Source organism: Giraffa tippelskirchi, chromosome 9 (assembly GCF_054371585.1).
Source record: "Giraffa tippelskirchi isolate mGirTip1 chromosome 9, T2T-mGirTip1v1.2.pri, whole genome shotgun sequence".
In the NCBI taxonomy this organism is placed as follows: domain Eukaryota; kingdom Metazoa; phylum Chordata; class Mammalia; order Artiodactyla; family Giraffidae; genus Giraffa; species Giraffa tippelskirchi.
In genome coordinates, this window is record NC_137283.1 from 151,224,283 (window position 1) to 151,248,221 (window position 23,939).

Sequence of the window (23,939 nt, forward strand, 5' to 3'; positions counted from 1 at the left end):
AGGAAGTAAAAGTAGAGACAATTTGATCACATCTTGCCTTCTATTCCTTCTAAAACCCATCGCATTTTGTTCTTCTTAACTACTAGAGACTGGGAATAAATAAGACTGATCCGAGTGCGCTGACGGAAGAGGAAATGAGGAAATTTGCCCGTCTTGACATCGACCCCTCCACCATCACGTGGCAGAGAGGTGGGTGCTGGTGGCCGGATGGAGAGGGTGACACGTCCTCTGGCTGGTGCCCCTCAGTTGATCTCACAAACGCACAATTGTATTTCTTCCCCTGTCTTCCCAGCTTGCATTGCACAGTCACTCCATTAACTCAGTCACTGTTGTTTTACCAGCCTTTCTCATCCTCGTCTCCTAGTTGAGAGAAGCAACTGTGCCCTTAGCTCATCCCAATCACCCCGCCTCTTCCAGATTTCCCAGGAGAAGTACTTTCTTCCTGTCTCTTCTCTGGGCTCTTGTCTTCTGTTAGTGGGGAGACTGCCTGTGGCTCCCACTGCCTCTCTACCCAGCACCCTAATTTTAATTTCTTCCTTTCTCTTCCCTTACCAACCAGGTCTGAGCCTCTCAGAAATTTCTGTTTTCAGTGAGGAATTTTTTTCTCTGAGTATAATGATTCCAGCCACTGATGAGACTCCTCTCTAACACTTGAAATGCAGCATGAAGGGACTTCGGCCCTAGCCTCCCGGTTTCCCTCTTTGCTGTGACATCCCCTCACCACCGCCACCCCACCCTACTGTCTGCAAGGGTGGGATGTGGGTGAGGTGGGCAGGAAGGCACTGATGTGGAGTCAGGAGCCTTGAGTGGATGTCTCCCCCACCACTAACTTAACTGCGTGACCCTGAGCAAATCACATGCCTGTTCTGGCAAATGGAAATGGAGTCATAATACATACTTCCAGGCATGTGGTAACAGCACTTGATAAAACCTATAGAAGAGTCAGATAGCATGTATTCCTGATCCTTCCTTTGTTGTTCTCAGAGCTCCCCTCTCCACCACCTTTGTCCATTTCTACACACTTTTTTTTTAATTTATTTTTTAATTGAAGGATAATTGCTTTATAGAATTTTGTTACTTTCTGTCAAACCTTAACATGCACAGCCATAGGTACACATATATCTCCTCCCTTTTGAACCTCCCTCCCATCTCTCCCATCCCACCCTTATAGGTTGATACAGAGCCCCTGTTTGAGTTTCCTGAGACATACAGCAGGAGAGGGTGAGATGTATGGAGAGAGTAACATGGAAACTTATATTACCATATGTAAAATAGATAGCCAACGGGAATTTGCTGTATGTCACATTGTTTTTTAATTATGAGTAGATGCCTGATTTATTGCAGTTACCTTTTAATAGATTTTCTTACTTCCATTTCCAAGCCCGCCCCCCCGCCCGCCACCTCCGCCCGCCACCTCCGCCCTACAGCTCAGTGATTTCATAGTAGAGGGGGAGATGTCCTGTCACCCCCTTTCTGAGAGCCTCCATCCTGGGTGGTGGATGCTCCACTCCACAGCCTGGCCTTCAGGACCACTGCCGTATGCGCCCCCCGCCCCCTTCCCATACACTCCTTTGCTTTCTGTTTGCTTCGTCCCTCTGCCCTGCCCCCCGCTGGCGCATCCCACCCCATCTCCCATCTTGCCTTCCCAGACACAGCTCAGAACCACCCCATTGCCATGAAGCTCAGCTCCCGAGAATCCACTCAACCTGTTCACTGCAAATTTAGTGAGATGGAAAAACAAGGACCAGAGAACCCATCTTGCCTCTGTCATTTATGAGCTGTGCAACTCTGGACAAGTGAATTACTCGCTTTCCTCATCTGTAAATGGAGTCATAATAGCAGCCTTTCCCTTGGGCATCTCTAGTGGGACATGAGAGTACTTTCCAAACCCTGAAGCACCATCCAGATGGTCATTATGGTAACAGTCGTATGAGGTACTTTTTCTGCGTGTCTGTGTCTCCCAGACTCCTAACAGAGACTAAAATCTCTTCAGAAACTTCTAAATGTTTTTTTAAATTATCAAAGTAGTAACATTATACAGGTTTTAGTACTGTTAAAAAAAATCAGAAACGTCTTACTGTACTAACAAAACTACTGTTCCTCGTTTTTCTGTGCACCTACGTTTTGTGTATAATTAGAGCTATAGAATTTGTATCCTACTAGTTTCATTTATATCATAATAAGATATCATATGTCATGTTCCGTTTTGTTAGTGACTTTATGGTCATTTTAAATGGTTCCAGAAGTCTTCTGTGAATGAACTACAACCTCCTTAAACGTATGTCTATTACTGAATAGACCAACGTGATTTTTATTTTATTTATTTATCTTTTTGGCTGCACCATGGCAGGTGGGATCTTAGTTCCCCAACCAGGGATTGAAGCCACACCCCCTGCAGTGGAACTGCACAGTCTTAACCACTGGACTGCAAGGGAAGTCCCACCGTCATCATTTTTTTAATTTCTGGTGTGAATATGTTTAGCATTTTATTGGGAGTCTACTGGAAGGATTAATTATTCCAACACCATTGTATTCAAAAGGCATAATCAACTTTTTCAAGGTATTTGTGAATTCGTTTTATTCCTTAAAACATATTTGGAGGTGTACTTATAAATGAAAAATTATGCAGGTGGAAATCAGTGTATTTGAAACCTAGCATGGGAATATGCTAAAAGGAAATCTTACACAAGGGACAGTCTTGCACATCTGCGCTGTGGCTCCAGCAGAGGCAGCCATCAGAAACAGGGCTGTATTCTTGTTCTTTCTCTCTGAGAAGCATGAAAAGACTGAAGTGTACAGTGGTTGTGAATCATTTTTAACGGAAATGACATTAAAAAATTAGTCCCGATAAATGTTAGAATTGCATTATTGTTTAGGGCACTAAAGTGACAAAAATGTCATTGCCACCTGGGTCCAAGGAGTTTGGAATGACATTTGACAGCTAGTTTGGCTCTTCCTCCCATGAATTAATATAAGAAAAAGGACTCTCCATCACGTAGATTGAGGTCATTTAATAATAGTTGGACTTAGAGCTTAAAAGAGTATAACCTTTGTGATAAGATTAGATGCTTTTATAATTTGATAACTAGAAAGGAGACATTCAGGGACCACGTGGGGCTAAAAACCTCATCTCACACCATATGGATGTTGCACATTTAGTGGTCACTTCTTTCCTTTCATCCTATATAAGAAATCCAACTGTTAGTGGTTTTATCCTATGCTTTCTATCAGAAGCTTGAAGGCCTCATAATGCCTGGTGACAGGGAGGAACTGGGAGCTGATAGGCTATTACAGAAACGCATGATATAAGCAGAAGAGACCGTGGATATTGGGTCATTTTATTGTTTCTCAAGGGATGTGAATCCCTGCCTTTCTGAGCATTGGGTCCTCCAGGGGCTCAAGGGCTGTTAGACAAAAGACCCAGAAGCCTCAGTCTCCAGGGAACTGACATCCAGTTACTGGTTCCCAGAACTGCCTTGTAGCTTTGCAGGCAATCAGTACCATTCTTCTGCTGAATCCAAAACAGTGGGCCTACCCCCAGTGTCCTTCCTTGTGCCACCCAGTGCCTGAACCATAGCTGGTTGTTAATGAGCCTCGCTCGGGACACAGCAGTGTAGTCCTAAAGGGACCATCTAGGGCAAAGAGTGAAGAGACAGATCTCTTCTCTCTGCAGGAGCTCTTCACCTCCACACCTACCTGCACTCTCCATCTCTCCCCTTGGCCAGCGAGTGCCTTCCATCAGAGAATAATGTCTTGTTCGTTTTTGTATCCATGTACAGCTGGCACAGGATCTGCCACAAAATTGACCCTAAGTAAAAATCTCTGAAATGAATAAATATGTTTCTCACTCTATCTTTAGCTCTATCACTTAAGAGTCAAGAAATTCTGTATTACTAGTGTTACTTTCTGCTTTCCAGGTGGCTCAGTGGTAAAGAACGCACCTTCCAAGCAGGAGATACGGGTTCAATCCCTGGTTTGGGAAGATCCCTTGGAGAAGGAAATAGCAACCCATTCCGTATTCTTGTCTAGGAAATCCCATGGACAGAGGAGCCTGGTGGGCTACAGTCCATGAGGTTGCAAAAAGAGTTGGACACGACTTGACTTCGTGACTAAACAACAAAGCGTTGCTTTGTAGCGTGCATCTTTCTTGTGTATCAGAATTTAATCCTCACATTTCTTGTCTTATGTATCACTGTCATTTCACTTGTCTTTCCACGGACATCGAAAGCCTGATGGACCGTGAGACACCCTGCTCTGCTAGGGCCGTGCCAAACACAAGGGGATTTCTGATTCCCACTGATTACAGTTGATCTTGTTAACTTGTTTTTTTTTTTTCCCCTTTTCTTTTCTTGGCTTATTTGTGTTCTCTTTGCTAAATAAATCCAGCTGAATTTCCAGTAAAAAAGATCACGTTGTGTATGCTTCACATGAGAGTAGGAAATCCTTTTACTTTGTATGATTCTGCACCATTGGTCTTGGGAATAAGTACTAGCTAGTGGCGATATGGAGAGGCCTTCCTTTCTCGGTATAGGACACTGTGCCTTAAAGTCATAGAGAGATTTCCTTGTGCTTGATGAGTGTTGCTTGAATGTCTGCATGGGTGTGTGGTAATGAGTGTAAATGTATGAATGTGTGAGAGACAGGAAGATTGTATATGGAGAAAGAGCCGACACCTAGCAAGTCAGGGAACAACGGAGGCAGACAAGGTGAGCAGGTCTGCTCACACTTTGTGTGTGAAAGAAAACGTTCACATTGTTTATCCCACAGATGATACTAGTCCCCAGATGTGCGATTCCCATCACCATTTTTGTCAGCGCCGTATTAAACATTTAGTAAGTTGGATCTAATTTGTCAGTGTGGATGGCCTGCTATTTGATGCCATATGAATTATTAGTGAAGTCTGTGTACTTCTGTCTCCGATTCCTGGCATTGTACATTTGGTTTTCACAAAACAAAGGGTGAATCAGTGCCATTCAGACAAGCCAGTGAAAAGTGTAAAGAGAATTGATACCTACTCTCACCATCATTAACTTCTCCCCCTAAATTCTACTTTATTTGTTTTGGAGGGTTTTTTTTTTTTTCTGGTGGTAAAATATAACGTTATTTTAATTACTCACAAGTATGGTATTCATGGCATTAAGTGTACAATATATAGTTATACCATCAACACTAACTATACCCAAAACCTTTTTATCATCCTCAACAAAAACTCTTTTATTTCCTGAATAATAAACTCCCCACCTCCCCTCAGCCCCTGTTCATCACCATTCTGTTCTATCTCTATAAATAATTTGCCTGTTCTAAGAGCCCCGTACAAGTGGAATCATAGTGTACCTGGTTTATTTCATTTTGCATGACATTTTCCATGTTCTTCCATGCTGTAGCATAATGTATCAAATGTTCACTCATTTTATGGCTGTGTAGCATTCCATTGTCCATTTATACCACATCTATACTGCATGGTATGAATGGATAAAACTGGATCAAGTGGTTTAATGGATAAAATTGGTTTATTCATTCATCTGTCAGTGGACAGTTCTTGGCTGTTGTGAATAAATGCTGCTATGATCATGGGTGTGCAATACCTGCTTCCAGTTCTGTTGGAAGTGGTGGGTCATATAGTTATGTAGTGTTTACCTTTAGAGGGACTTCTTCTTGTGCCTCATGATTCATTGTTAAAAAAAGAAAAAAGGACATTGCTTCAGAAATGCTTTTCCTTACTGCCTGGTAAAAATGGCCCTCCACCTCCGACCCCTGCCCCAACACAGGCTCTCTTATCCCCTCCTTTAAGCTGGGTGATCGCTAGTTTCTTTGACCCCTCTCTGTGTCCTCCCATGGGATCATCTGCTCAAGAAGTCAAACCATGTTTCTTGTCCTCAACTGCCTCCCTAACATCCAGAACCACTCCAGATACACACTGGACAGCCAGTTCCTGCTTGTTGATCCTCTGTTCTCTTCTCTTTCAGTCGTAGATACCAATGACCGATTTCTACGGAAAATAACCATTGGGCAGGCGAACACAGAGAAAGGCTGTTCCCGGCAGGTAAGTTAGCGCTCTCTCCAGGGAGGGCTCTGCTCTTGCATTTTCCTGCACCGAAGCTGATTCTTTGCATTTCTCTTCTCAGCCATGCACGTGCAGGGGCCAGTGGGTGCCCCACATGTTAAGGTGCTGTTTTCCAGTCCCTCAGCAAGACTGGGAAAGTATCAGGAGGCGGAAGCTCTTGAATATTATATTACCATCCTTTTCCTGTGTGATTTTAGTTGTATTTCTGCTAGGAGCCATTCAGGGTGCCCCTTGAATATACTTTCTAACATGTTTTATTGTCAGCCTACCCAGTTAGTTGCATAACAACTGAAAAATGAAAGTCTCAGACATATTACTCATGTTTCATAAACCAAAGAACAAACCCCCAGTTATTTGGCTTAATAGCCTGAGAAGTTGTTAAGAATAATGTCCTATTATCCAAACCCAGAAAATGTGGAAGATAAATTACAATGCTCATCCTCATTTTAATAGGACTCTAGTGTGAGGCGACGGTGCTTAGGGAATATAAATTCATACCATGATTTTTCAGCCAGGCACAGCAGGCCTCTAAATTATTATTTTTTGTAGTAAACTTTATACCCTAAGATAGCTTTAGATTCATGGCTTTTGCATTGTTAAGTTGCACATTTTTGTGCTTATTTTTGTAGTGTGTCTTGGCACTAGAGAGATGCAGGATAAACAATGGCTGTGGTCTGATGCCCACTTGGTGCTTTGTATTGGGAGGCCCATTACATACATGAGCACATTTAGTTTGTAAGTCAAGTCTGCAAATGAGAAAAGTTGGCATAATGCGTTAGGTAACTTGTCCAAGGTTGCATTCAATACTGCTTTATGCATACATATTTTTAAATTATAAAGGATTATATTTAAGAACTTTAACTGATTTTTTTAACCTTAAAGCCATTTTAACCTTAAAACATATTTTTATGTCAATAAAAGTAGATCTAGATCATCATTTTTTAATGGCTATATAACATCACATTTTGTAGATGTACCATAACTGGATTCAACCAGTTCACTATTAATGTGACTTAGGGTGTTGGGCTAAAATAAATACGTATGTTACAGCTTTTTTATTTTATCCCAACATAAAATACATAACCCCTTCATGGATCGTGGTGAAGGGCCTTGTGTAACAGTAAAACTATGAGCCATACCATGCAGGGCCACCCAAGATGGATAGGTCATAGTGAAGAGTTCTGATAAAACATGGTCCCTTGGAGAGGGAGATGGCAAACCACTCCAATATTCTTGCCATGAGAACCCCATAAATAGTACCCCATAAACAGAACCCCATAAACCCCATAAACAAAAAGCAAAGAGATATGACACTGGAAGATGAGCCCCACAGGTCGAAATGTGTCCAGTATGCTACTAGAGAAGAGCAGAGGGCAATTACAAATAGCTCCAGAAAGAATGAAGTGGCTGGGCCAAAGTGGAAACAACACTCAGTTGTGGATGTGTCTGGTGGTGAAAGTAAAGCCTGGTGTTGTAAAGAACAATACTATATAGGAACCTGGAATGTTAGGTCCATGAATCAAGGTAAATTGAACGTGGTCAAGCAGGAGATGGCAAGAGTGAACAATGACATCTTAGGAATCAGTTAACTAAAATGGAAAGGAATGGGTGAATTTAATTAAGATGACCATTATATCTACTAGATGACCATTATATATCTACTACTCTTGTGTCATCTCTTGTACAACATAATATTATTAAGGCCAGGATCTTGAGGATGTTGTTTGACAGCCCCTTGTTTTGTAGGTTACTTTGTGTATTGTACTTAATGCACTTCTTATATTAAGATCAGATCTGCTATTAGTAAGTACTAAGGGTATATTCCCTGGAAGGAATGATTCTGAAGCTGATGCTCCAATACTTTGGCCACCTGATGTGAAGAGTTGACTCATTGAAAAAGACCTTGATTTTGGCTAGAGGAAAAGGGGGTGACAGAGGATGAGATATTTAGATAGTATCACTGAGTCAATGGACATGAATCTGAGCAAACTCCGGGAGACAGTGAGGGATGGGAAGCCTGCTGGGCTGCAACCCATGGGGTCACAAAGAGTTGGACATGACTTAGTGACTGAACAACAACATACACATATTTTTGTGTAATCCTGCCTGACGATATCCTTATGACAAATTCCCAGATCCATGACTGCAGAATCAGAGGATACAGATTTAAATGTTGGTGTGCATTTCCCCATCACATTCCAGGAAAGCTATGTCGAGTCACATCCTTGCCAACATGGCTTTTTGTCTTTTGTGTAAACATGTGATACACAATAAGGATATCTCCTTTATACCTTAATGTGATTTGGAAATATTTTATTTGCAAAACAGAAACAAGTAGGCCTCTAATAGCTACACTATTCAGGCATAAAATGAGTAACTATTCCTATATTGATCCTTGCTTCGTTTTTGATAGTGCTTGAGATACAAAATTCTGAAATTGTAACAATTACAAATGAAGAACCTATAGGAGTGTTATATATTCCACTTTTTACTTACACGGTTCATATTTTAAGAATATTTTGAACCTTGGTTTTTGTACAGAAAGTCTCATTATTTTTAGTCTTTTTTCATATGCACTGTTTTTAATGGAATGGAGGTATAGAAAATCCTAAATTTCATACAATGAAAAACCACTTATGTTTGGAATGGCTTATATTGAGAATATAATAATTGAGTATAGATGCATTTGAGTCTCAGGTAATATGTTTTCACTAAATCAACAATTACTGACATCTCAACCAGGAAGTAGCCAGAAAGCTCCTTCTTTCCTTCATTTCCTCTTCTGTTGGTGCCAGAAATGGACAATAAAATATCTCTTGAGGTGATCCTGCCAGGGCACAGCCATTTTCTATGTTAGACTGAACCTGTCTGGCTCCCACGCCCCTGGGGACGGAGGGTAATGAAGTGGTTTTGTCCAGTGGCTGAATTAGGAGGAGGAAGGAGGGCAATGTTCCTTGTGTTCTTGTTGGATTGTGTCCAGGCTGGAATCAGAGCCAGGAGAAGGAATAGGAAGGCCCAGGGGCATTTCTCAGAAAATAGCCACTCTCCACATTTGTGGCGGAACGGTTCACTCTCTGAGGTGGGCAGCTCAGAGTGGATTCCACGTCACCTCATGACTGGGGAGTGGGCGTGGAGAACACAAGTTGGGGGTCTTCTCCACAAGTTGGGGGTCTTCTCCACAGGTTGGGGGTCTTCTCACTGCTGTGCCAAGCTCTAAGTCTACGAAACTGGCCTCAAACCATCTTCTTTCATCTTTCTTTCTGCTCCTCATCTCTTAACTGAGCAAGCACATGCAGCCTCCTCGACACACAGAAGTGACAGAGAGGGTAGTTGGCCAACTCTCCCTTTATTTCGCCTACGCATACTGAATCCTGCTTTGTTTCACACTTGGTCCCCCAAGCTGGGGACTCAGGAGCAAATCCTCCCCAAATGGTCCCCGCCTTTGTGGCACTACAGTTCAGCGGTGGAGATCTACATCCATCAGACCATCACATTAACAATTCCAGGTCTGAGACGTGCTACAAAAGCACTCTCGTAGTGCCGCGAGCTGGTGTTACAAGGGGCCCGGCCATGACCTGTTCTGCTCAGCAGAGCAAATAAAGAAAAAGCACTGAGCCCAGGACTGTGCAATTGCTGGAAACTTACGCATCTGAGAACGGCCCATTGAGGATTGAACCCCAGGCCTGCAAGACCTGAGTGCTGCAACATAGAGCTCCATGGAAATAGTCTGCTGACCTTGACTCGTTTCAGGCGCAGTTTGACATCGCAGTGGCCAGTGAAATCATGGCAGTGCTGGCTCTGACCGACAGCCTATCGGACATGAAGGAACGGCTAGGAAGAATGGTGGTGGCCAGTGACAAAAACGGACAGCCCGTGACAGCAGACGACTTGGTATGTCCATCTCAGAAGCTCCAGAGAGCTCACGGTCCCTGACCTTCCCGACCCAGGGACCGCACCCGGGTCTCCCGAATTGCAGGCAAATACATGACCGTCTGAGCCACATGTAATCAGGAGGAAAGTCTTCTTCATGTCACTGGGTATAATGGGAATTTCTGTTCACACCTTTTCCTACTAAAGATCCTGGTTGTCCTACAACTTAATGTTGTACTCACAGGCATTTGTAACATGCTTATTATTCCTGGCTGCAATCAGAGTACCTGAAATCTACTTCACGTGCTTGTCACGATTCTTTCCAATCCTGATTTCTGCTCTGCCTGGGGGTGTGAAGCCTGTGGCTTGTTTGTTTTTTTTTTTAAGGGTAATCTTTGCCTGCTTTAAATTGAGGGCAAATCACCATTCCAAGGAATAAGAAGCAACTCCACCTTCTTAAAAGGGAAGACTCAGTTAACGAGGCACGTTTTTGACTCCAGCCTTCTCCCTGAGCATGCTGGCGTGTTTAATTTTATACCTTCGACTTCTGTTTCAGCTTATTTAAAAACAGATCTCCCCCGAACCATTCTTACTCACGTAGCTTTCTTTTGCATGGAATGATGCTTTCTTACAAAATGTTCGTAGTAGTCTGGCACACCACCGCCTCACTTACTGCTGATTGTAATTTGCACACTAATCTTTTTTTCCTCTTCTCTTTAATAACCACCTTTGCTATTCACCCCGCCCACCCTCAGCGATGTAGCTATTTCATCTGCTTATAAGCACACAACACTTGGTACAACATAGACAGCCATTGCTCTAAATTTAAGCTTACTTTCCCATGTATTCAGTCATGCACCATAATGGAATCTTAAATAAACACTGATGAGAAAGGCAAATTGCTATCTTATTAATTCCAAGGGCTTAGAATGTAATTTTAACCCTTTGCCAAAATGTCTTGATTACCTTTTGGCTTCTTTTTGAAGAGGTGAATATGACTGACTCATAAGTCTTGTAAAGTAGGTTAAATAGATATATTTACATCGGCAGCTCATGGAATGCTTAACATAAGCCTTAAAGAGAAAACCCAAATGTGGGTTGCTGTAAAAATACTGCTTTTTAAAAATTATCAAATCTCAACATTTCTCTCTAGACTAGAATATCATAGTTTCTGTATAAATATTTCCTCTGTATCCTCTTAATGTTAGGTATCAGTAATATGTCAGGAGTAATTTGAAAGGGCTTAATCCACAAATATTTCCCTAAACTTAACTTTTTTTAGTTTGTGATAAAACTCTTGGATCTGGAACAAAAAAACTCAGAGTTGACTCTTTTGTGTTTCTTGCTTGTGAAATGTACCTAATTTCTTCATATACCTGTTATAGGTAGGTTACAGTTCTTGTGATGTTTATTTTGTCCAGTAAAGTAGAAAGTAAATTTGATTTTTAAAGACATTTTCAGTGATCCCGTATTATAAAATTACAAAAAAAGAAATTGATTATATAAGAGAAAAATTTAATATTGTTGGTGATAGAGGTAGAGAGAAAGTAATAAACAAATGCACTTTGGAGAGGTGAAGAGTCCCTAGATTCTACCGCCTGATCTGTTAGGATATGTTGCAGGCCACCTTCATTTTTTCGAGGCTACGTTCACATGCATTTGCTCATGATATGGCCTTCCAATAACTTGACTAGTTTGTTGAAAGATCATTCCCGAGGGTCTTTAGAAAAGGTGGGAAGGAATTTTTTTTTTTTTTTAATGCTTTCCCAGGACTTCCCTGGTGGTCCAGTGACCAAGACATCACACTCGCAATGCAGGGGGCCTGGGTTTGGTCCCTGGTCGAGGAACTAGATCCTGCATGCCGCAGGTAAGACCCGGCCCAGCCAAATAAATAAACAGAACAATATATTTTTGAAAAAATTCCCTTTGTGGCCTGCTTTAGCACACTTTCCCCAGTAGTTCTCAGACTTCATCCCTGCTTTGTCTCTTCCTTGTCCTGTTCTTCTCCAGGAATGGAATAGGGAGCTGCGAGAGAGAGTAGTTCAAGCTTCATAGGATTGGAAGGAAGCAACCACAGCCACGAGTGGCAGTGGCTTCATTCTAGGCAGATATAGACTGAGAGACAGAAAACGAGAACCCTTTCCAGTGTCCTGAGTACCTTCTGCATCTGTGGGATGAGATGCGAGAGAGAGTGGAAACCAGAATGGGTGCCTTTAGACATGCCCCCTTCTCTCTACATTCTCTTTCTGTAACCAGCCTTGTTTTCATTCTTCATCTTATTTCTCAGGGCAATAGTGTAATCTCTGGGGATGAAAAATAATGTGCATAATTGCCAGAAAAAACTTAGGTGAATTGAAAGGAATGGTAAGCCCCTTATTTCAGTCACGGAAGGTCTTGAGAAAAAATGCAATGACTACTGCTTCCCCATCACATCCTAGAAGGGTTGGCATCCATTCAGGTGAGGTGAGAGCACTGTGTTACCTATAGCTCAGAGCCAATGGCCGCCAGTGGAGTTGCCCACGCACGAGGCAGGCTGGTGAGAAGTGGCTGAGAATTCGCCCTCATGTGAATGATCTTTTGTCGATAATCTAAATAAGTGTATTTTTTTTCCTCCCTTTTCTTTAGGGGGTGACGGGTGCTTTGACTGTTCTGATGAAAGACGCAATAAAACCAAATCTGATGCAGACCCTAGAAGTAAGTGATTTTCTTTTCGTAGAAATTGTTGACAGAGTTGCATTAAATAGATTGCTTTTGCATCTCTGCATGTGAGCATTTCCAGCCAGTCTGAGCCTGTGAGGGGCATCAGAATAACTGGTTGGTCATCCAGAAAGAAAAAGGTTCTTGATATGATTCCTGTCTTGGCTAATGAAGTACTAATTGACCAGAGTAGAAACTTAGAAACTCAATAAATGTCAGTCTTACATCTCAGCAACTTGTGTAGCCATGGGTTAACCACATGCAGTGTAGATGGGAAATACCCACCTGCTGCAGTTCTGTCCAATATGGTACCTATGGGCCCCTCGTGGTTATTTCAATCTAAATTAGTCTAAATTTAAAATTCAGTTGTACAGTCATACTAGTTACATTTCTATTTATTTATTTTTATCAGCCACATTTTAAGTGCTCTGTAGCCACATGTGAGTGGTGGTTATCATATTGGTCAGAGCAGATAGAGAATATTTTGAGCATTGCAGAAAGTTCTTGTGGATAATGCTCTTTTAGATCTCTGGTCAGCTAGGAACAGTTGAAGTGTTAATCTTATGAAATGGTTGAAAACTCCATTATAGAGAATATTCATAGCTTTGTCATCATAGAAACCAAGATAGTTCCTGTTATTACTTTGCTAAGTGGTTGCCTATAAAATAAAATATTGAACTCAGGATAGATATTTTTTGTCTTTGGGTTAGTGATAGAATTTCTTAGACAAAGTGTTAACTCAATATACTGTGTCATATAAGTTGAGTTGTGTGAGTCTGTGCTTGAATGTCCAACAATGATGTTCTAAGAATTTTTATATCTATTTAAATCACATCCTGGGAGGTCAAAAACCAGGGCTCTACTGATGAATCTGCTGTGTGGCCTTAGTTTTAATCTAATTAAAATTAAATGCTGCCAATGTAGTCCCTAGAGTCATTATCCCAGGAATAGCAGTGTGTTGATGCTAATTCAGCCACACCCTGTCACCAGTCACGCTGGAGACTGGTGTCCAGTGCTTCTTAAACAGATGGCCAGGGTGAGAGTTGCAGGGCGCAGAGGAGTGAAGCCCACTGCCTACCCAGGGGTGGAGCCTATGGCCTTGTCTCTTTAAACTTTCCTCACTAGCTCCACTTGCTTACTACAGGCCCTACATCCTGGAACTCCCAAGGCTAGGAGGTGATGGAGACATTAAGATCTTAAACAGTATTTTCTTCAGAGCACTTAAAAGGTTCCTCTGCATAGAAGTGAGAACTGTAGATGGACAGACAGATGGCGATCTGGACAGTAAACATACACTTCTTCATTTCCGTAAACACGGATCCCAGCATTATTTCACAGATATTTTCACTCTTTGCGATGAGTTTTCTTTCACTGCCTTTCTTCCTGCTTTTGTTCATTTTTCTCAGCTTTGAAACATGTTCACTCACAGCCCATCCTGGTTCATGGGAAGTTCCATGGTCCCACCCCTTGCATTGCTCCCTGCCTCCCCCCATGTCAGTGGAAGGGCAGCCTGTATTTTCACAGGTGGAGCCAAGGCTTCGTACACACAGACCTCAGTGGCCCTGGCTGGCTCCGAATAAAACCTGAACATTTTACTGAATGTGCATAATTTTTTTAGATAGGACTACGGTCTCTTCTGTTTGACAAAGGTATAGAAATGAAAGTAAAAGAAAAGTAATGTCATTTCATGACAAATTTTGTTTAAATCATTAAAATCTAAAGTTTTTGAGAATTCCCTTATTTTTTTCTTTTGTCTTTTTAGTAACTCTGACATTTTACTATGAGTGACATTTTTCTTTCATTGTCTTAATAGTTACCAGATTTTTAATAGGTAAGATAAACAACGAGAAAGATAAAATTTTCAAAAATCAAAAGATTATTACTGTAAATATAAAAATGGCCAGTAATAATATGTACTTGCCCTGCCATGATTCCCACAGTTCATTTATTGTGCTGATTTTATGATTATATTTTTCTTGAATTAGTTGATTTCTTAATGGGGTAAAAAACACTTAAACAAGCTTCTTAGCCCATCAGAGTTTAATTCCATTCTTTTTAAGAGTATAATGCAGAATACTATGACATGAGGTTTATTTCATGGTCACTGAGGCAGCTAACACAGTGGCTTATCAAAATTTATAATAGGAAATAACTGGTTCTCATAGCTTTTTTTTTTTTTAACTTTTTATTTTGAATTGGGATATAGCTGATTAACAATGTTGAAATAGTTTCAGGTAAACAGCAAAGGGACTCAGCCATACATATACACGTATCCATTCTCCCCTAAACTCCCATCCGGCAAGACTGCTGCATAATGTTGAGCAGAGTTCCATGTGCTATACAGTAGGTCCTTGTTGGTTATCTGTTTTAAATATAGCAACTTGTACATGTCCATCCTAAACTCCTTCACTGTCCCTTCCCCCACATCCTTCCTCCCAGCAACCATAAATTCATTCTCTAAGTCTGTGGGTCACTTTGTGTTTTGTACCTAAATTCATTTACATCCTTTCTTTTTTGATTCCACATATAAGGGATCTCATAGCATATTTCTTCTCTACCTGACTTCACTCAGTTTGATAATCTCAAGATCCATCCCCATTGCTACAGATGGCATTATTTCATTCTTTTTAATGGCTGAGTAATATTCCATTGTATGTATACATATACACCATATATACATATACACCATATATACGCATATATACCATATGCGTCGTGCAGTCCTTTGTTGATGGGCATTCAGGTCGCTTCTGTGTCTGGGCTATAAACACTGCTACAGTGAACACTAGGGTGCACGTATCATTTCAGATCTTGTTTTTCTCCATATATATGCCCAGTAGAGGGACTGTAGGGTAGTAGCTTTATAAAATTTGTTCTTCTGCTTCCACAGGGGACACCGGTATTTGTGCATGCTGGCCCCTTTGCCAACATCGCTCATGGCAACTCTTCCGTGCTAGCTGATAAAATTGCCCTGAAACTGGTTGGTGAAGGAGGATTTGTGGGTAAGTCACTTCTTTTCAACTTAGTTGTTGCCAGAATATGAAAGAAATCTAACAAATGATGGCTGGAACAGAGTGAGATCCATTCTGAATGAGATATATTCTTGTATGTCCACCTTTCAGAGATGACATCAGTCCTGGAAAAGCCCTAATGTCTGGTCTGCACTAGTGATGTGACACTGTGGTTGAACCATAGATTTTGATGTCAAGTGCACGTGGTTTAGAATATAAACTCTGACACTTGCTGGTTATGTGACCTTGGGTACAGTGACCTCTGAACCTCAGCTTTCTCATCTGTAAAATGGTGATGACAATATTGTATCAAATCTTCAAGGGTTATTGTGACAACCAAATGGTATTATTTATTCATTCAGCAAATATTTATTGACAACCTGCCACATACAACACATGTGATTCAGCTGTGGATATGCAGTAAGGGAAGCAGACCTAGTCCTGCCCTCCTGGAGCATACTTTGTGTGTAGTTTAATAGGAGAAAGTGCTCTTTAAATGTCAGCTACTACTAGCAGTAATAGCACTACTGATTACTTGAAATGAAATCAGTCTGCTCTTCCTCGAATGAAATGTGTGCTTTTGTGGCTTAATGGATGGGAGATGCCCAACCATTAGACTTGGACATTTTTGCTGGTAAGACTAAAGACTTTTTGCTGCTGTGAAGTTCTTTGTGGTACCTACTTCTCTTTGGCTCTTGTTGGATATTCCAGCCAGAAAGAGGGGGAAACTGCTCAGTCCCTGCCAGGCCCAATCCTACCCCTAATACTGAGGCCATGAGGAAACATGAAAGAAACAAGCAAGGATTCGTGAAATTCCACTGTAATTTGACATTGGAGGTGTTACACTGGCAGATTTTCACATGCCAGCAGGCAATTTCCATTCACCATATGAAAGCCTATAATCACCAAATCTAGCAGTTGCTTCTTTCTCACCAATCATCAGCCTTGCATCAAAGTCAGAAGTGAGTTATTTTACTAGAAAAGACTCTGCTAGACAAACGAGCTTAGCTCTGCACTTTTACACTTAGCCATTACAAAGTTCATCAGGGCATTGAGACTGTTTTAAGAATTCCTTATAGACATGCAGTCAGGATCAAATGAGGATTTATAGGGTTCATTTCTCAAAGTTCTTATTATACAGTTCTCATGTACTTGCTGCTTCAGTACCGAATCCACTCTGAGAGTGGCTAGATGTACTGTCTAAATGGATTTGCTAGATTGATCACAGCATAATTGTAGAGCTAATGGACAAAGAGATTGGGTAGGGCAGGCTCTGAAAGGTTAGACACTTATGTGAAGTGCAGGTTCCAATGCATCAACTCTACAAATAAAGAGCTTCTTGAAGCAAGCACTCTCTTTTATGCTGATAGAGCTCTCTGCCTCTGTACCAGCCCTTACTTTATAAACATGTATTTATAGAATATGTGTTACTGTGGCAAAGGATCTTTAAAGGTATATGCTGATGATATACACTGAACACAATAGCTCTCTGTGTGGCCTTGGAGAAACTATTAGCATCTTTGGGCATGTCTCTTGTAGACATTCTCATCTGGAAAATGAGAAGTTGGACCAGACTAGGAGTTGGATCTGGACGGGTAGCTGTGGACCCAGAGTTAGAAGCTGTAGAATCAGAACCCTAACTTTTCATATGACTTGAAGCAATTTTCTTAACTTCTCTAGGACTTAGTGTCCTCCTTTGACAAAAGGAGAATACCTATGCTGTGGTTTTTAATGAGTAGTAACAAATGAGAAAGTGCTTTGTAAACCTAACGTGCATGCTAAGGCATGTCTGACTCTGCAACACTATGGACTGTAGCCAGCCAGGCTCCTCTGTCCATGGGATTCTCCAGATAAGAAGTGGAGTGGGTTGCCATGCCCTCCTCCAGGGGATCTTCCCAACCGAGGATTGAATCCACTTCTCTTAAATAGATTAAATAAGGCAGATTATTTACCATCAACTCCACCTGGGAAACCCCTTATAAACCGAAGTAACTATGTAAATATCAATAATTATGTGAATTATTTCTATGATCTCTTCTAAAAGGCCAAGTCCTAGAGTTAGGGTGTCTTTCTCAACTCCTTTCAAGTTGTGGTTTTAGGCAAGGTAACCGATGTTTGCCTCAGTTTCCTTATCTATAAGGTAGGGATTTTTAATAGGACTTGCCTCATAGGTTTGAAATAAGGATTAAATGAGACCATGGATACATTCTGGCATGGTCCCTGACACATGGTAAGACTGGATAATTAATTCTTAGTCACTCCTCATTATTATTCACTCCATTTTTGATACATTACTAATGGAGGTTAAATTTCCTGTATTTAGTTTTTATTTTCAACTGTTTTAAGATGCTTCTAGCATAAAATTTACCATTTTCACCATTTTTAAGTGTGCCACTCAGTGAAATGCTTTCACGTTGTTGTGAAAACCATCACCACCATTCATCTCCAGGACTCTTCATGGTGCAGAACTGAAGCTCTGTACCCATTAAACATCAACCCCATGTCTCCAGTGCCTGAAACCACCCTTCTAGTTTCTGTCCCTGCACATGACTATTCTAGATAATTCATATCAGTGTTTTGCTAACTGGCTTATTTCACTTAGCATAAGTCCTCAAAGTTCACCCATGTTGTCATCATTTGTCAGAATTCCCTTACTAATTGCCTTAGGCTGAACAGTTCTCCATACTATGTATATACTGCATTTTGTTTATCCATTCATCTGTCAGTGGACACTTAGGCTGCTTACACCTTTTGGCTGTTTTTAATAATGCTGCTGTGAATATGAGTATGCAAATATCTCTCTTTATATTATTTTTAACATATAAAGATCAGAGTCCGTTATGTGTCCCTGGTGACTCAGACGGTAAAAAACCCACCTGCCAATGCAGATGACATAAGAGATGCAGGTTCAATCCCTGGGTCAAGAAGATCCCCTGGAGGAGGGTATGGCAATCCACTCCAGTGTTCTTATCTTGAGAATCCCATGAGCAGAGGAGCCTGGCAGACTATAGTCCATAACGTCGCACAGAGTTGGACACGACATGACTTAGCACACAGCATACATGTAACACTAGTGACTTACATCAGTATAAACCACAGGACTTAAGATCTATGCTGTTAATCCTTCAGGAAGGTGGTAAATTGATGCTGTGGCTCCATGGAACTCTGAGAGCAAAGTCAGTGTCCTGAACAGAGGGAACAGGGACCATCATCACTCTTTCCCCATTTCCTGGTCGAGCTTGCTCCGTGGTCTGGTTCTTCCCTTGTACTTGGATAAAATTTGCAGTATATTACTCTCACTCCCAGTTAATATCTGGATGTCCAGTCTCATGAAAATCAAAACCTAATTTGCATTCAAATGGAAGCTTCTCTCCAGTGTAAAAACTGGGCCTGCATCTAGATGACAGTGGGGGTGGAGGGCGGGTGCTTTGGTAACCCCCCTCACCTTGCACTTAGGCTGCCAATGGCCCCTCCAGGGTTGAAGCTTGGCCAGTTGATGATACCAGTCTGGCCTCTTCCACAGTCTAGGCAGAAGACTTCTGGGCTATATATTTCCCTTTAAAAAAATTCTACTGCTGGTTGCATACCTGGTCTCTGGGTACCATAGCCCTTAGACGTCTGACCACCATCAGTAGCAGTGCAGTTCCATCTCTCACACGACCCTGCCATGGGCTGTTTCTTTTCATCTCATAGACATTTTCTGGCCCCCAATGGCAGTATCACTGCTGAGCCTTTGCAATTGTTCTGTATAGCCTCACTCACTGGCTCGAGAAAAGGGGGAACAGCTGGCAGGCCTGGAGTGAGACCCGCACATCCATAACTTTCTTTGAAGCAATCCTTGCCCAGCTTCTACCCTTGTCAACCCCTTTGAAAGGTATCTCTTGGACAAAGGGATACAAAATGTATCTTCAAGCAATTCCTTTGCACATGCTGCTAGGTTTAGCGTCATTCTTTGGCATGTGAGCAGTTGACATATTTTTGGGGCATCACTGAAATGCAAAAGACCCCCATTTTAACATCCTTCTACTGAAGTTAAATGTAGTAGTGCAGATTTATTTGAAGTCTGAGAACGAATTTACGTCCATAGAAGTGTGGTTGTATGTAAGAGAGTGTCTCTCTTAAGATACAAAAAAGCTCAAGCTCGAAAGAGAAAGATTGATAACTTGGGCTATATTTTTTAAAATAAGTTAGTTATGGTAAAAGATACACGACTGAAAAAGCACTTGACAGATTAGGAGGGGACATTTTCAAAGATAATAGGCAAATGACTGGCGTTTAGAATATATAAACCACCATGGACTGATTTAAAAAAGAAAAAGGGAATAATCCAATAGAAAATCCAGCAAAGAATTTTTTTTAAAGGAAATTCACAGAAAAGCAGCAATTTGACAGAATTTCTGGTCCAAAGAAAATACATTTAAATCCTTTGAAAGAATTTATTTTGGTACACATTTATTGAGCTTCTGCTATATGTCAAGTAATACAGGAAGGAAGTGGGAATCAAAGATCAAGACATGTCTCTTACCCTCAGTAATTTATAATGTGGGTGTGAGAGGCACGCCCATAAACGGAGTCTGAGAAGTGAGTACAATGGTTATGAGATTTAATATCGTATTGATTAACAAGGAACCTTAAGAGATAATGGGTACCTCTCGAGTAAAATTTTCTTCATATGACTGGTTTTGCTAAGATACATTTAGTCTAGTTTTTTGTTCTGTCCCAACACTCACAAGGAAGGGATTGTTTTGTCTACTATAAAATGATTACTCTAAGATAATGGAATCAGTATTCCATTTAGACTTAAAACAGAGTGGAGTGTAATTAATTGCATGAATTCGTTAGACCAGAGCAAAAGGCTTCATGACAGTTTAGTGAAAGCGTTTGTTGCTCAGTCATGTCTGACTCTTTTGCAACCCTGTAGACTGTAGCCCATCAGGCTCCTCTGTCCATGGAATTCTGTAAGCAAAGATACTAGAGTGGATAGCCATTCCCTTTTCCAAGGGATCTTCGAAACCCAGGGATTGAACCTGGGTCACCTGCATTGCAGGAGTGTTGTTTACTGTCTGAGCCACCAGGGAATTTCTATTTCTCTTTCTCCTTTCATCAACACTCCTTGTGGGAGTCCCCTTGACTTAACAGTTATTGCTATAAAGGCAAACATTTTTTTGGCATCCAACCCCAATCATGTTATTTCTAAAAGTGAAAAGAAAATAAAGGAAAACAGCATTGAATTTCTAGGTTTTTAGAAATGATCTCACATTTAAACTATTTGTAGGGATTTGTTTTCTCCTCTCTTAATTTGGTTTTGATTCCACTTTCGAATGAATACCTTGCTTTCACTCTGGAATGCAGCGTCCACGTATACAGCTTCATAGCCAGCGGTTGTTAGCTGCCAATCACCAGCCACCCCTCCCATAATTAAATACAGAATTATATATAGGAGTATATATACTGTAAAAAAAAAATGTCTTCACAATTCTCGTTAGATTCTTGAGGGAGTCTATGACTCGAAAGAGTCATCTCGTAGCCTGATGGATGTTGTATGCGGTTTAAGTCTACTCACTTTTGTGATCTCTGTGAAGCTTTAGTGGCTTTTGATTTTCCAGCCACATTTGACGGTTCACAGCCTCGTCCAGACTCCAAAAAGTCAAGAAGTCACCTAATTAGTTGTCACTCCTCCTTGCTAGCTGCAGAACAACATGCAGACCTAGGCTGGATTCCAGCCTAGGGGAACATAAGCGTAAACAAACACTGCAGTAGACGAGTAAGTCTAGACCAGTGCCCAGTTAAATCGTGCACTGGAGCTTGGCTGGCCGTGAACGTTTCAGGATTAGGATTTAGAGATCAGAACACATAGCTGTGGCATTTCCAAGACAAACTGAGTGGGATTAGGAAACAAAGCCCTGGCAATATTTTCATTATAAATGCTCCCATTCTCTTGAGTTGTTCCCAAGCTCCAGACCTGTGCTAAAGCAGTCATGTACGTTCTCATTTAATCCTTGAACAGTTCTGATTATCCCCGTCTTACAGCTGATAAACTGAAGCTTACCGAGATTATGAAACGTGTCTGGCATCTCTCAGCCAGTAAGTGGTGGAGGGTACAACTTCTGGGTTCCTCTCACTCAAACCTGTATAGATGATCAACCAGCTCTTCTGCCTATGGTGATAGTCCCATCTCTCTTTACCCGGTTCCCGTCCACTCTCATTAAACAATCATTTGTTTCAGATAACCAGTCTATAGCGGATGGTCACATTTAAAATAAGTACCAATATAATTACTATTCTGATTCAGAATAATGTGTGCAAACAGCAATGGAATAAATTTGGTTGTTTTTCTTTTTTTTTAATTCTTCTCTTACTACTTTAAAAGATCTTTTCCCTGAATGTATTGCTAATTAAAGGTTGTTTTATTGAGTCACATTCTGATCTACTCACTGCTCTCCTCACCCGTGTCTGTTGGCAGACATTCTTCTCAACATTTATGTGTGTGTGTGTGTGTGTGTGTGTGTGTGTGTGTGTGCACTCAGTAGTGTCAGACTACAGCCAGCCAGGCTCCTCTGTCCATGGAGTTCTATGGGCAGGAATACTGGAGTGAGTTGCCATGCCCTCCTCCTGGGGATCTTCCGCACCCAGGGATCAAACCCACATCTCTTATGTCTCCTGCATTGGCAGGTGGGTTCTTTACCACAGGCACCACCTGGGAAGCCCTCCCAACATTTATATTGTATGGGCTTCCCTGGTCTCAGATGGTAAAGAATCTGCCTGCAATTCAGGGGACCCGGGTTTGATCCCTGGGTCGGGAAGATTCCCTGGAGAAGGGAATGGCAAACCACTCCAGTATTCTTGCCTGGGAAATCCCTTGGACAGAGGAGCCTGGCAAGGTACAGTCCACAGGGTCACAAAGAGTTGGACACAATTGAGTGACCAACACTTTATATTGTTAGACTGTTTTAAATCTTGCCAGCCTAGTGGTAGTAAAATGGTAGTTCATTATAGTTGTGAGTATAGACATATTTATGGACATATCAATTTGTGAATTGCTTATTTTCTTTGAGGCCATTTACCTCTTTTTTATTCATGTATAATATCCTTTATATGTTCCAAATATGACTATTTTACCAACCTGTGCTACAAATGTATTCTCCCACGTGTGGCTTATCTTTTCAGCGTGTTCCTTGTAGCTTTTCCTCTTTCCATCCTCTCTGTTTTTGGCCATACTGCGTAGCATGTGGGTTCTTAGGTCCCCCAACTATGGGTTGAACCAGTGCCCCCTGCACTGGAAGCTTGGAGCCCTAACCACTGGACTACGAGGGAATTCCATCCATCTGCTTGAGTTTATAAAGATCATCTGTATTGGTTCATAAAATGTTGGTTCTTACACATAAGCCTTTAATCATTTCAGAATTTATGCTTGTATATGTCATCCCCTTTTCATTAGTCATAAAATTTGTGAAACTTTTCTTCCTCTGCAATTCTTTCAGAGGTGCTTGTCAGCTCTGGCTCAAAGAAAAAAAGAAACAAATAGCCAAAAAGTCTCAACAAATCTAAGCCAGTGCTCAAGGCCGTGCATGTGCTGGTCAGCTGTTTGCTTTGCAGTCTGCCTCTAGAACTGCTTTTCAGTCCATTTATCCTGGCATTTTGTATCCCCAAGGAAGAGAAGCCAAAAGATGGTTTCTCTAGCACTGCTTATCACTACAAAGATTAGGGCTTTCTTCTAGAAGAGCTTGAAGCATTATCTCTTGCCAACTCTTCATCTTTTGATGGTGAGCTTTACTCAGCAGTGTGGTACCTGGTCTTTTATTTTTTATTCTTTTTAGACTACACTGTGTGGCTTGCAGGATCTTAGTTCCCTAACCAGAAATTGAACCCCAGGCACTCAGCAATTAAAATGGGGAGTCCTAACCCTTGGGCATTCTCGATACTTGGTCTTTTAGGAGCCTTGTTTCTAATTGTTTTGGGAATTTTGAATTTGGGATGGGAAAGGTATTAGAAGTCATGCTCCCCACCCCTCACCCCTATCCCATTTCTCTGCCTCTCCACTAGAAGTGACCACCATTCTGGACTTTGGGAATTGATATTCAGGTTTTTAGTTATTGCTGCTAACTTATATATATTCTTTGGTATATATCAACTATTTTCATAAACATTTTTAAAATTTAGAAGTAAAATTTCTTAATTACAGGTCACCAGATTTTATAGCCTGATCTTCCAATGCTTCAGTGAAATTCAGTTATAATATTAAGTTAGACTAATGGGGTCATTTTAATGCCAATATGGTTTATTGATCGTTTTCTGCT

General features: G+C 41.2%; 1 protein-coding gene across 36 annotated transcripts in view; it reads left to right on the forward strand.

The window, feature by feature from the left end:
- The window catches only part of MTHFD1L (methylenetetrahydrofolate dehydrogenase (NADP+ dependent) 1 like), a 253,716-nt gene that overhangs the window by 63,462 nt on the left and 166,315 nt on the right, over positions 1-23,939 (forward strand). For 27 of the 36 annotated variants that reach the window (XR_014065472.1, XR_014065473.1, XR_014065482.1 and 24 more), the window contains 5 exons: positions 87-189; positions 5,967-6,043; positions 9,815-9,955; positions 12,560-12,628; positions 15,522-15,633. The exons of 1 other annotated variant lie outside the window; for it this stretch is intronic. Coding sequence is in view for 18 of the 35 variants with exons in the window: in XM_081530228.1 (XP_081386354.1) it covers positions 87-189; positions 5,967-6,043; positions 9,815-9,955; positions 12,560-12,628; positions 15,522-15,633 (502 nt within the window). In the remaining 17 variants the exon portion in view is untranslated. Of the gene's footprint in view, positions 1-86; positions 190-1,649; positions 2,853-5,966; positions 6,044-9,814; positions 9,956-11,704; positions 11,831-12,559; positions 12,629-15,521; positions 15,634-23,939 lie in introns of those variants that run through there. 8 more of the 36 variants (XR_014065479.1, XR_014065485.1, XR_014065486.1 and 5 more) reach the window with 3 other exon arrangements.